Genomic DNA, 13,451 nt, shown 5'->3' with positions numbered 1-13,451 from the left:
CAAACAGGGACATTGTCTGCAATGCTGAATGCTATATGTGTACCTTTATTTTAAAACCAGAACACCATACTGGCTTCTGCTTTCTGCTCCCCACTCTACAACTGCAGCTACTGAGGGCTTTCAGTCAAACATGTGCCCCCTCTTGTGGCGTGTCAAGAAATAGCATGCCATCATGGAAACAATACAGTAGTTTAGATTGTCTGTTTTCATGACCCATTAATTTATAGGAAGGGGAAGAATATCTGATTTTAGTTGAAAAGAAGTTTATAATTTTAAAATACCTCTAGCAACTTGTACTGCAAATATTAAAAACATCTGACTGGCAGTAATCTTACTTTATTAATGTCAAAAAATTGACCAGGGTTTACATTTTTCTTAATGATTCAGGTATCTAGTTTCTCTGTAGTGAAAGTTACATAAGATGTGTTCATAATGTAAAAAGTAAATGAAATAAATACAGTCCAATTTAATAAAAGAGTAGCTCTAATTTTAAGCTGTGTATTTAAAATGATATATGTATATTAGCTACTTTCTATTTGTCAGCATTGCATCTATCATGAAGTCATTTCTAATGCATTTTAGAAATGTGCTTTGCATTAAGCTATTAGGTGCTTTGGCACAGGGATTACAATTTAAGAAAGTATTCTGTTGTCTTAAAAGCCTATGCATGGCAGAGACTAAATTTATTTCCTTATTTGTTTCAGCAGGGCAGGGACTTTCCTTAAATCCTCTCTCATAGCTATCTCCCTTTCACCTGCAGATGCTTTAAAAACGGTTTTGCTAGAAATAAAATATGCAGGAAGCAAAAACATAAAAGGAAAGAAGCAAAAATTATTTTCCTATTTTCATATAATTTTAGTAAGCATCATTTTCTGTATATCTCTTATGTGTATTATCCTGAACAAAATGATGATCCAGGCCTTAAAGAACTTGGGATTCATTCATTCATTCATCAAATACTTATTTAATGCGTACTATGTGCAGTTGGTATTCAGAAGGCTGGGCTATAGTGGTAAACAAGACAGTCCCTGACCTCATGAAGTGTCTATTCTAGTTGGCAGTGGAGGAGAGATGCCAACTAAATAGAAAAGACACACTCGTATAGGAAAGATATCTACTTATTTGTTGTGTTACTCTGGTTTTTACAAGACTAAGCAAATAGCGGAAATCAAGGAAAGCATTTTGATTTTCTTTCTTTTTTTAAAATTTTTATTTATTTTTCGGCTGCATTGGGTCTTCTTTGCTACGCACGGGCTTTCTCTACTTGCGACGAGTGGGGGCTACTCTTCGTTGAGGTGCGCAGCCTTCTTTCTCATTGTGGTGTCTTCTCTTGTTGCGGAGCACGGGGTCTAGGTGCACGGGCTTCAGTAGTTGTGGTGCTCGGGCTCAGTAGTTGTGGTTCATGGGCTCTAGAGCGCAGGCTCAGTAGTTGTGGCGCACAGGCTTAGTTGCTCTGTGACATGTGGGATCTTCCTGGACCAGGGATTGAACCTGTGTCCCCTTCATTGGCAGACAGATTCTTACCCAATGCGCCACCAGAGAAGTCCCACACTTTAATTTTCTATACAGACTAATGGTAGGTTGGAGTAGAAATGAGGATTGCTTTCTTACATTGGAAATTTGAGAGAAATCTGGAAGCAGAATATTATGCTAAGATTAACTCAGTTGGGAAGATGAGGTCATCAGAGTGTCAGTTGGATTCTCCCATTAAACAGTAATAAACTCTGCAGCCTGGGTATGGCGCTCTCCTTGGAAGGGCGAGGGGGGAAGGGGAGGACGTACTGTTCAGACTCTTTAAAGCTTCTGCTAGGATGTGCCATATATTGTGTTTGCCCACACTCCAAAGCAAGTCACAAAGCTGCATCCTAAGTTCATGTGATGGGGAATGATGCTCCACCTACTGCAAGCCATTGCAAAGGCCAAGAGAGAATGATTCACTGACCTCATGTCTCATATAAGTAAATGCAATCAAAGGGCTCAAAATCCAGTAGGAGTGGTACAGTATAAATTACAGGAGCAATACTGTGAATGAATTCAATAGCAGAAGTCGATGTGCAGTGGGATATGAAGGGCCAAGTGAGCTGCTCTGCTTGCTTAAGTCTAGGGGCTTAATGGAGGAGGAGACGCCTGAAATGGGCCTTGAAAAATGAACTTGTCTATAGCACGTAAATAGAGTGACATCGTAGTTGGAGTAAATAGTCTGTGCAAATGCACAGAAACAGAAAACACCATGGTGCATTCAGGAAACTACAGATAAGTGTTTAAACGTTGAGGGTAGGGTGCAGGAGAGAATTCCGTTAAGGCGTGTGAACTTTAGGCGATGGAGTGCCCTTGAAGAGCTTTAGAAAGGAGAATAACAAATTCAGATTGTGTTTTAGAAGAGGACTCTGGTGACTGTGGAAGCTGGATAGTGATGCAGGACACAGGGAAAACAGTGTATGAGCTTACTGCAGTGAGCTTACTGCAGTGGTCCAGAAGAGAGACTTCAAGGGGCACGCCACAAGGTGATGGCAGTGGAGAGTACGGGCTGCCAGGACATAATGCTCGGTCAGAGATGAGAAGTCAGAGAGAGAGAGGATTCGGCGTGACCCTCAAATCTCTAGCTTTACTGTCTGGGTTTCAGGGTGGCAGTGCCATTCACTGAGATAGAATATTCAAGCTGGGGAGGAAACTTGGGGAATAAGATAATGTGAATTAAAATTTTGACTTGGTACATTTGAGGTGCTGGCAGGGAAGTTGAGTGAGCAGCGTAGCAGAGAGAGACTGGGGGGTCATTACACATTCAGTACAGTCATCAGAATCCAAACGTCTGCAATATTACTAAGAATCGTTGTGAGAGCTGATATGCTGGCCCAGGTGAGAACCAATATAGAAGGAGAAGATGGAGGCAGAGAAGCCTGAGAACCAGTAAAAATAAGAAAAGTAGAATCACTGTGTTAGATGGAGGAATGTTCAACCTGTGTTTCCCTTTAAAGGTGTCAGTTGCAGAAATAGACCTTCTCTGCAGCATTATCCTCATCTCAAGATTAAATAGTACCAATAAGCATCCTTGCTCCCGGAGCTGTGAGCAGTGTCTTGTGAGAGTTGCCTAAAAATACTTGCTGTTTGGCAATAGAAGGAGACAGTTGGTGGAGGGATTAAGAATGTGGTGTGGGATTCAGAGTCTCGTTCTCTGGTTTTGACTCACAGAATGAATATTTACCTGCTTTGTATCCAGGGGAAAAGTACTTAATCTCCCTCGACTTTAGTTGCTCCTCTGTAAAATGATGAAAATAATATCCATATCCCTTAGGGTTGGTATGAGAATGAAATAAAATACTTCACAAAAAAGCACTTAGCACAGTGCTTGCTTAAGGCAGGTGCTCAATAAAAATCCAGTTGCTTTTATGTTTATGCGTCAAGAATACTACCTTTTTCACAGAAAGATGGAGGTGTTGGCCCACCTTGCATTGGAACGTGTACTTTGAACTGTTTTTCTGGGGTAGTGGTGAGTCATCCTGGGTACCCATGGTTGTTTACCTGGTTCACCCCTGAACTAGTGAGAGTCATTAGGAAGATGGCTGGCCAGCCTTCAAAGTGTAGCCTGTGACTAGGAGATGGTTTGTCTTTATATGAAGTGTTACGTGAACATGACCTGAACTGTGTAGGCCGGAAGTTATGACAAATGAAACCAAATCTAAACAGACTTATGTAAACTTTGCCTAATACTTGTCCGAAATAAATAACAGGAATATATCTTATATCAAGGGTCCTCATTTAATATGATGAAATTTCCAAGAATGAGAGCTCTCTGCTTTTGGAAACATGAAGGAATAATGAGCAAATTACCAAAAGCTGTCTTGCATATGTAAAAACAATGAAAAAATGGAAGGACACAGTATTCTGCTGTGAAAATCAATTAGCTAATAAACGAGAAGGTCCTTTGTATTTTCACAAGAAGATAAAAATTGATTTCAAGGTATTTCAATTATCATCCATTACATATCTCCAGGACTTTCATGTTCACTCTGTTTAGCATGTCTCCTCATTACCGAAATGGGGCGCAGAGAAGAAGAGAGATTCAGGGACTGAGTTCTCCTTCGTAATAGAAAAGGCTTCCCAAGAGTTTGGGAAGAGTTTGATAGGGACAGGAAAGATGGCATTCTAAAAGTCCTAAAACATTCTCCTGAGAAATTAGTAAATTATTACTTGAAAAAAAAGAAAACAACTAAACAAAACAGGAAACAAGAAATAAACAGTTAAAGGTTTCTACTATTTCTACTGTCATTCACAGGACACCCTAGAAGACTAGACTTGGATTCCAACCCTGCGAACAAATAGTAGTTTATTGTGAAACTCTAGACTCATCAGTAAAAGAGGAATTTAGACTAAATCATCTTTAAAATTTCTTGTCATTCATATATCATATTCACCTTCCGTTGATAGAATAGTAGGACTTGCAAAAACTGTCTAGTCTTATGTTGCTCTTTCTGAGATCTCTTATAATTTGAAACTTCTAAGGGGAGCATCAAACCTCCCATGAACAGAAACCCCAGAGAACCAGCCTATTCTGGTGTTGGACAGTTCATTTCATTAGAAATTCTTTCTTATGTTTAGTAGGTGTGCCATTTTATTTGATTATTTATCACTTCATTTGTGAAAGGATTTAAGTTGGCTTATGTTGCTGAAACAGTGCAAAATACAGCTAAACATAAAAAACATAAACATAAAAAAGGCAAATCAATGAAAAAGAACAGAGAAATAGATCTTGCTGAGCCTCAAATGGGAGAAAAGTATCACAGGTTAGAAATCAGTTTAGCTGGGAGTTCTCTGGCAGTTAATGCAGAATGGGAACCATATTGTGCTTCTCACTGGGTTATGTAAGAAGAGATGCACTATATTTTAAGCGTTAAGTTCAAAGAGAAATGAGTTCATGGGGGTCTTTATATAAAGAATATCAAGTATCATTATAGTCAGTGTCTTGAGACGTATATGTGGACATTGTCTTAGGTAGTTAATTCTTATGTTGCCTCTCTAACAAAGTGGGAAGCATTATGTATATATTTTTATTTTAAATTCACTATACCTTCATTACAGTGGGTTTGGAAAAACAGAGTAAAATACTCACAAATCTGCCAATCTAACTCAGCTGTTACCATGTTGGCAAATTGGATCATCTTGGCCCTCATGCAGTTATGGTTTTCACAAGGAACCTCAGCTGGGTTCCTTCAGCAGGAAAGGGCTCCAGGATGTGTGAGCAGCCAGATGTATCCTCATGTTTAAAATAATACTATGCTCTTAATTCTGTATCCCAATTATTTCACTTAACACATTTTATTTCACTTAACACATTATCTATTTTTTTCTTGTTACTACATAATTTTTATGATTATCGTTTTAACTCTTAATTTTCAGATTTGCTACAATTTTCCAGTCATTTAATGCTGTAAAAATGCTGCAGTGAACATTCTTATACGTATTGCTTTCCCTGTTTTGGCTGATGAACAGTAGTTAGTTTCCTATACAAATGTTTTCATTGAATTTCATGTTGGAAATGGGCCCACGTTAGTGGACATTATAAGAACCAGCCCTTTGCAATGTGTTAGTGTATTTACTATTAAGAATCTTGATGATGATATTGCTTATTACATTTGCTCTGTGTGTGTGTGTGTGTGTGTGTTTTATGAAGACCTATGTGAGAAGTTTCTCTCTCATTTCAGTACCAGCAATAGTGTTTTGGGTTTTTTTTTGAATAACAGTTTATTAATATTTTATTCAGGGAATCAGGTAACTGAATGAGTTTCTCTCATGGTTTTGAGCTGTCAAAAATGTGGAGAGCCAAATCTTTGGTCCACATCTAGCAAACACGGACGGAAATCTAAAGAATACCTTACATAAAGCATACCAGCCTTGTTCCTGGAGTCATCGTCCTTTCCTTTCCTTTTTGTCCACTTATCTTAAATTTCATTTTATTTTGATAATTTATGCAAGCCTTTGGATCTTTCTGGAACAAAGCAGATATATAACTAAGTGAATGCATGTAAATACTTGGATTATTTCCTTAGGGTAAGTTTTGAAAAGTAGAAGCACTGGCTTTCATGTCACATTAAATCTTAATCCAGTGAAAGACCTTCTGTAGGAAACTGAGATAATATAATCCACAGATATAAATTCCTGATGATTTATTGCAGATATAATACTGAATGAGAAGTTAAGAGTCCCAAGAGGAATAAAGAGTCAAGTTGTTTCCTAGAGACTTTCTGTGCAATATCAGATGCTGCAAATGCTATTTTCATGTAAAACTGTGGTAGATACTTTTTGATTATATGAGAAAATATTGAATGTTATAATTATGTATTAATTAAAGTGATACTCATCTTCATAAGATATCATATGTATAAACAGCAAAACTGACATTTTGTTCTGAAAATTTAAGAGCCAGCTTTGATTGGGGATTGGCCTGTTTTAATAAGGAGTTAGACCATAGGGGTCTTGAGGATAAGACCAACAGTTTTCTCAAACATATCCTAAGTATTTGGACAGATATGAGGTTCAGGCTCATGGATTTCCATGCTATATAATATGGAAGAGATAGTTGATTTTTGCACGTAAAGGCAGTTGATTATGTTGTCTTTGACTATAAAAGTACCTCAGCTGGTCTACTGGACCAGTAACAATGCTGAAGACCTCAGGACATGAGAGCTATCAGATGTATCTTCAAATACATTTTTTAAGTTTTTTGAGTCACCTAATGTAGACATTCTCTTAATGAGTCTTCACTTAACCTAGCAGTTTAGTAGTCAAACTTACAGACTGATGTCCACAGCACACTGAATATGCCTGGCTGGGGACCCAGTAGTTGAGTTTTATGCATGAAGAGAGTCAAATCTGTTTGTTCCTTTTGGTTTAGTGGATTTTTTTTCATCAGAAAAGAACAAGTCTTCCACATGATACCACTTTAATATTTTGAGACAGGTGTAATTTCTTCTTTCAAAACTACTCATACAGGAATTCTATTCTGTTTGCTGTAGAACAAAACACAGTGTAAAATGGGTGTGTGTGTTAGATTCTGTTTTAATGGGGGATACAGTGTAATAACTCAATTTAATGTTATTTACTTACTGGTATAGAACTATCTTAACATGATTTCTAAAGCAATGGTATAGGAGGTGTTATCATGATTATAATAGTTTTGAAAAGTACAAACCACCCTTCCAAAGAGAAATCAAATAAACAGGAGTTTACATATGTAGGAGTTCTCTCACACAGAATTAATGGCAGTTTCTTCACTTAATATGTTTGGTAGCCACTATGTTATGTAGCCTTTATTGTGCAAAGAGTGGAAACTTTTACTTTGGAAGTGGCTCTCTTGTTGACAATGCTATTTGATAATACTGATATTCTAGTACAGTACTCATACATTGCACATTTAGAAATGTCTATCATCCTTTGTGAATAATGACACTCAAACTATCCCTGTGAGAGTATATAGATAAGATCATTATTTTCATTTTCTAGATAAGGAAACTGAAATGAAATTCCTTGCCAAAGGTCAAAGAACAAATCACTGGGAGAATTAGATTAGGGCAGTGAGTTCTTGATTTTCAATCCTTTGCTTAATCATCTAAGTCATATTGTTTTACCCAGAATGGGAACAGATTATTTTCAGTCAGTAAGAATAAGGCTGTGCCCAGATGATGCCAGAAGACTAGCTGAAAAATGAAAATCTGCTCAATCATTTGTTTATCTGTAAAATGCCAAACTACTTGTTATACTGATATCTTTCACTAAGCCTAATAGGTTGTCTCATGTTTTGCAGGCATAGCCTCTAACTTAATGTTTGTATTGTACTAAAATTAACTTTAGTTAATTTCTGGAGGGTCTATCTTTTAAAAACTTAATTTTGGAATATTATAATTATTTAATATGTTCTGAATAATATGTTAGTCATGTGGTAAATTGAGGAAAAAAGCTCTTTGAAAGTGTTTTTTGATGAAATCTCACACCTTTGTGCAGTGGTAGACAAACTCTTTTCTATCATCAGAGACTATGCGATAAGATCTCACCATTAGGAGAAAGCTGGGCTTCTACGTCTGCCACCAACTCCTTCTAAATTCATTTGGGCCTGGCATTTAGGACTGAAATCATAAGACTCCATCTATATCACATGTATTCCTGCAGAATCAGTTACCCTGGATGTGAAGGTGGTCAAATAATCAGGTGACCAGTGCCATGGTCCTTATAGAAGGTCATGGGCAGAAATAGCTGAATTCTTTCAATGTTCAACAAACCTTTATTGTATTCCTCATACATACTTACCTGCATCTCTGCAATATATCCTAATTCTTGGACGTGTTCTGGTAGATTAAGCAGTTGACAGGTGAAACATTCTCCCCTAGGTCAAACAGCATCAATGAGAGTCAAGATGTAAACTCAGGATGCCTGGCTTTCAGTAGCTCAATTCATTCAACTGTGATGCTACTGAGTTTGTTGAGGGATGATTCCATTATATTTTATATAACGTTTACATGTTTTGCAGTTAAACTACTAAAATGCTTAACTAATCTGAACTCACAGTAATTCACAATAAGAATAGCACAAGCATTATCATTCACTTATAGCCTGTAGAATTTGGAATAGGTTTGGTTCAATAATAAAGATCAAAGCAAACCAGAAAAGGAATAGAAAATTCATTTCTCCTTAGTTCTGAGACCTTCTGAATTCAATCTTTATTAAGAATGACAGTTTGCAAATGTGTGGACTCACTAATATCAAATTTAAATCACTTTAAAAAACCCACTTATTTTGGATTTGATTACTCAGGAATACAATATTAAAAGTGCCTTCATCCTGACTATGGTGTATTGAATTTCCCTGATGTAGCTTCTGTGATCTAATTTTAAAATTATATATATATATATATATTTCAGTCTTGGCTAGACTGAAAACTTAAATGAACTGCATATAAGTAATCTATGATGCTGGTCAGAGATGGAGTACTTATTCCTGTGTTATGTTGCAAAGCTCAAGAAATTAGATATAAACATGAATGACTGTCCTCTAATAGTATTTATATGCTGGGGCTAAGTTTGTCTTCCTCTATTTAAAAATAAAATTCCAGGGAAGACTTGACTTAAATGTATTTGTATAATTACCTGTTTAATTTTGCAGCAGACATTTCAGAAGCTTATATTTCTCTTCAAATCCAAGAGTTAGTGACATCATTCATTCATCTAGCAGATGTTTATGTTAGTTGTTACTCTGTGTCAGGCTCTGAGTAGGTATTAGTTCAAGACACAGAGTCCCTGCCCTTCACAGAGCCGCCTCCACTGAGATAAATCCACCATCACAATTAAACTGGGTAATGTGATAGAAAGGAGCTGGGAGGAGTACATGCAACAGGGTGATGGGGAAGGCTCGTTCTGAGGATATAAACTGAGACCTGAAGAGGGGCTGGCTACTAGAAAATTCATAGAAAAAGCATTCAAGTGGTGTTCAAGGCTCCAAGGTGAGAATTACTTTCTTTTTGGTAATGTGTAGTTTTCACAATTTGTAGTTTTCTGAAAGCACTACAGAAAGAAATGAGAATTCGGAGAGAGAAAGCAACAGCCATTAGAAATGTTGGAACATTAGAGTGGAAACATATGGAAATTTGGAGTTTTCTTAAAGCCTGCTCTTTTAATGATGAAGAAATGGAGGCCCAGTGACATTGCCATGTTTTGGTCACATACTAGTTAAATTGTAACCTGGGTCTCCCATCGTCCTGTCTATAGCTTTTTTCTATTAAACAAAATTACCTTTATTGTGCTTGACAACTCCAGATGTATTGAAAGTATTGGTTTTTACAGTTGAGAGTTTAGACCTTTATCTACAAATAGTTGGCAAACATTTATTTAGGCTTTCTTTATGATCAATGGCAATTGCCAAAGCCATATCAATCATTGGGATTTGCATCCCTTATTAAGAAAACCACAAAGAGTATTTTAACCTTTCAGTCATCTATTGACTTTAGTTTCTAGCTTAGAAATCATTAAGTCTTTTGTGATGCATTAAAAGGGAATTCCTAAGTTTAATTTCCATGTAGTCCACTTCAGTTTGGAACCAGATATGGTCCATCTTGATTAAAAAAGGAGAATTTTTTTATTGCTTCCCATCATTTCCAATTATAGATCTGTTGGCTTGCTAGACACCTCAGTCATACTTTATGCACTTTTCTTTTTGATAAATGGCAAACGAATTTTCAGGCCAACAATTTATATAAATTGCAGGTATAATTTATACTTAGCTACCTTTCTACTTCTAATATTTTTATTACTTTGTGGAGAAATGAATTGGGGCTAATATTGTTTACATCTCTCTTTGATTTTTTTTGTTAGCCTTTTAATCCATAAATGGAATCTGTAATGAGCTTAGCTCTGTATCCTAATAAAACCCCTCTTTTTGGTGATGATTATATAAGGCAATTAACATTGCCCCAAGAGTTATAGTCAGTGGGAATGGTAATTTGACAGATCAGAGAGTACAACGATGTGTTCCAGACACTTAAAAAATTGTAATTTAAGAACCTTATATTACTTTTGGAGGAGCTAAATGTTTGCCTGTTCTCTGCATTTTATTATAAAGAACCGAAAAAAAATATTCTCCTGTATGCAGATGAAATGCTTTTTTTCAGTTTTATTGAGGTATAATTGAGAAATAAAATAAAAAGGTATTTAAAATGTACAACATGATGATTTGAAATATATATACATTGTGAGAGGATTCCCCCTTCCCACATCGAGTTAATTAACATATCTATCACCTCACATATTTCTCTCCGTTTTTGGTGAGACCATGTAAGTTCTACTCTCTTAGCAAATTTCAACTATATCATACAGTGTTATCAACTTTAGTCACCATGTTATATACTAGATGCTTAGAACTTACTCATCTTATAGCTGAAGTTTTATGCCCTTTTACCAACTTCTCCCTTATCCTGCTCTCCCCAACCCCATTCCCAGGCAACAATTTTTCTACTGTTTCTATGAGTTTAATTTTTTTTTAAAAAAAATTCCACATATAAGTGATACTACACAGTATTTGTCTTCCTCTGTGTTATCTCACTTAGCACAATAGCCTCAAGTTTCATCCATGTTGTTGCAAATGACAGGATTTCCTTCCTTTTTTAAGGCTCAATAATATTTCTCTCTCCCTTCCTCCCTCTCTCCCTCTCTCCATCTCTACCTGTATTTATATCTATATCTACACATAGATTTTGCTTTCTGAGAACACTGTTTATTTTATTTTAGTGTCCATGTTATAGAATTTCATGGGAGGAAATTCTCCTTTGTCTCTGTACCAGAAAGAACTGTTTCTAAACATCTTTTGTGATTTTATCTTATGAACACTGTGGTTTCTGAAACTGTTTCCTTCTTTACATTGCTAGAATGACAGAGTCCATTTTATAGCTTGTTTTAAACAAGTATACTAGGCCTCAAATCAAAGTTTATTTTTGGTGCTAACTGTACTCTTTTATTTTTATATTTCCTTTAAAATATGATTCCACATTCTTTTTTCCTTTTTTAGTCTGCTGTATGTCCTTTATAAGCTTCCTGAAGTCTTTTCTGAAACAAAGTTGAGAAATAAATAGAATTTGTTAAGATTTTATTCCATGCATTGAAACTATCGTCACAAAATAAGCAAATCTCCTTTGCTTTGGCAAGAAGTTTATTAAAAGGACTTATTTTGGGTTCCAGTTTTAGACAATGGGGTTGTGAAACACTACAGAATCAGAAGACTGGATGAAGGGGGCTTTTTCCTTACCCGGAGAAGAACCTTTTCGACACTGAATGAATTCGTGAGTCACTACACCAAGACAAGCGATGGCCTGTGTGTCCAGCTGGAAAAACCATGCTTAAAGGTGAAATGCTTTCAAGCTGTGTTCCTTTATTTTTGAAGTTAATTTTATTTCCCTCAGGTGTTGGAGTTATTTGTCATGTGATATGTCAGCTCAGAAAAAAAGGTCATTGAATACCCAAGTCATGGATAGGCAAACTGTGGCCCCTGAGCCAATATGGCCCCACACTTATTTTTATAAATAAGCTTTACTGGAGCATAGACATGCTCATTCATTTACAGATTGTCGTTGCTTTTTTGCTATAATAGCAGAGTTTAATAGTTGAAACAGAGACTATATGGCTCACAAAGCCTAAAATATTTACCGTCTCATTCTTTTCAGAAGAAGTTTGCCAAGTCCCGACTTCAAGCAACCACTGAACACAGAAAATATTCATTCTTTGCACTAAGAAACTAATCTGGTATCTTGTTATTGCAGCATTTAATGATATGGCTGGAGGGAAAGAAAATTCTGGAATACAATTCTTACTTAGATGATCTGTATTCAAGATTATTAACATGAAACGACCAGGTTCATTACCTGGTTGTCTGTATATAGATATCATTTAACCGTTCTAATAGTTTGATTGTTTGGCCTGGCTGTTTAGTGGGAGGAGGTAACATTTATAGAATTAATCTATATCTATCATTAAATTCTGTTGTTTGCATGTTTTACCTAAATGTGTTTAAAGTTAAGTAGTGGTCATACACCTCAGTGGGGCAAGCCTTCAGCTCCACATCAGAGTTCAGGTCTCATGTACTGTCAGTGGTATAGCCAACCCTGTGGTTTATACCTGGATGACCAGTGAAAGCTTCCTTGTGATGCCTGATTAGAATTCTACAGACAAGTAGAAGCTGAAGAATTCTGTCCCGTATGCAGGGAATTTATGAGCTAAATCCTGAGACGTGAATAGGCAATTTTGGTATAAGTATGTACATCTTAGATGGTACAGGAATGACCTCACAAGAGTATCTAAGCTTATGCTAAGAAATAGTTCAACTGATAGAAAGATATGACTTAAAAATTCTTAGTTTAACCAACATTGTTGAATTCTGGTAGGGAAAAGGGTTTACAAAGCATAGGTGACCTTCTGTGCACTCAAGATACTGATGACTTAGTGGAGGAGATAAGATAAATTTCTAAAGGCAGATGACAAACTAGACTATGCACTCTAGGAGAGCAGAGACCTTGCCTATTTTGTTTACAGAATGGAACCTAGTTGGTGCTTGAAAAATATTTATTTATTAAATAAATGAGTGAACAAATAAGTAAATGAATTTGAAAAAAGATGAAATTAATTATGAGAAATTTTGTGACACATGTGGTAAATGCTATAGGCCAAAGAGTTGGGGAGATAATTGTGGATGAGATGGAACTTCAGTTTAGCCTTCAAACTTGATTTATGTAGGCAAGGAGGCAAAGAGAACTCCCACCACATAGGTGAGAGGGTGGTATTTGGGTGTCATGTGGGACAGATGGACAGCAAGGTGCCCAACTTAGCAGGATTTGGGAGATCTGCTGGAAGAGGCAAAGATACAGATTCTACCACAATTGCTTTCCATTTAAAAGTAATTAGAATAAAATTTACAATATTTTG

At 36.4% G+C, this 13,451-nt stretch overlaps 1 protein-coding gene across 1 annotated transcript in view; it reads left to right on the top strand.

Moving 5' to 3' along the window:
• FRK (fyn related Src family tyrosine kinase) overlaps positions 1-13,451 on the top strand; it is an 86,306-nt gene that overhangs the window by 57,435 nt on the left and 15,420 nt on the right. Inside the window, exon 3 of the mRNA XM_019929213.3 lies at positions 11,715-11,878. Coding sequence (XP_019784772.1) covers positions 11,715-11,878 — 164 coding nt within the window. The remainder of the gene's footprint in view (positions 1-11,714; positions 11,879-13,451) is intronic.

Source organism: Tursiops truncatus, chromosome 12, assembly GCF_011762595.2.
Source record: "Tursiops truncatus isolate mTurTru1 chromosome 12, mTurTru1.mat.Y, whole genome shotgun sequence".
Classification (NCBI taxonomy): Eukaryota; Metazoa; Chordata; class Mammalia; order Artiodactyla; family Delphinidae; genus Tursiops; species Tursiops truncatus.
This window is presented reverse-complemented; position numbering and strand designations above follow the sequence as displayed.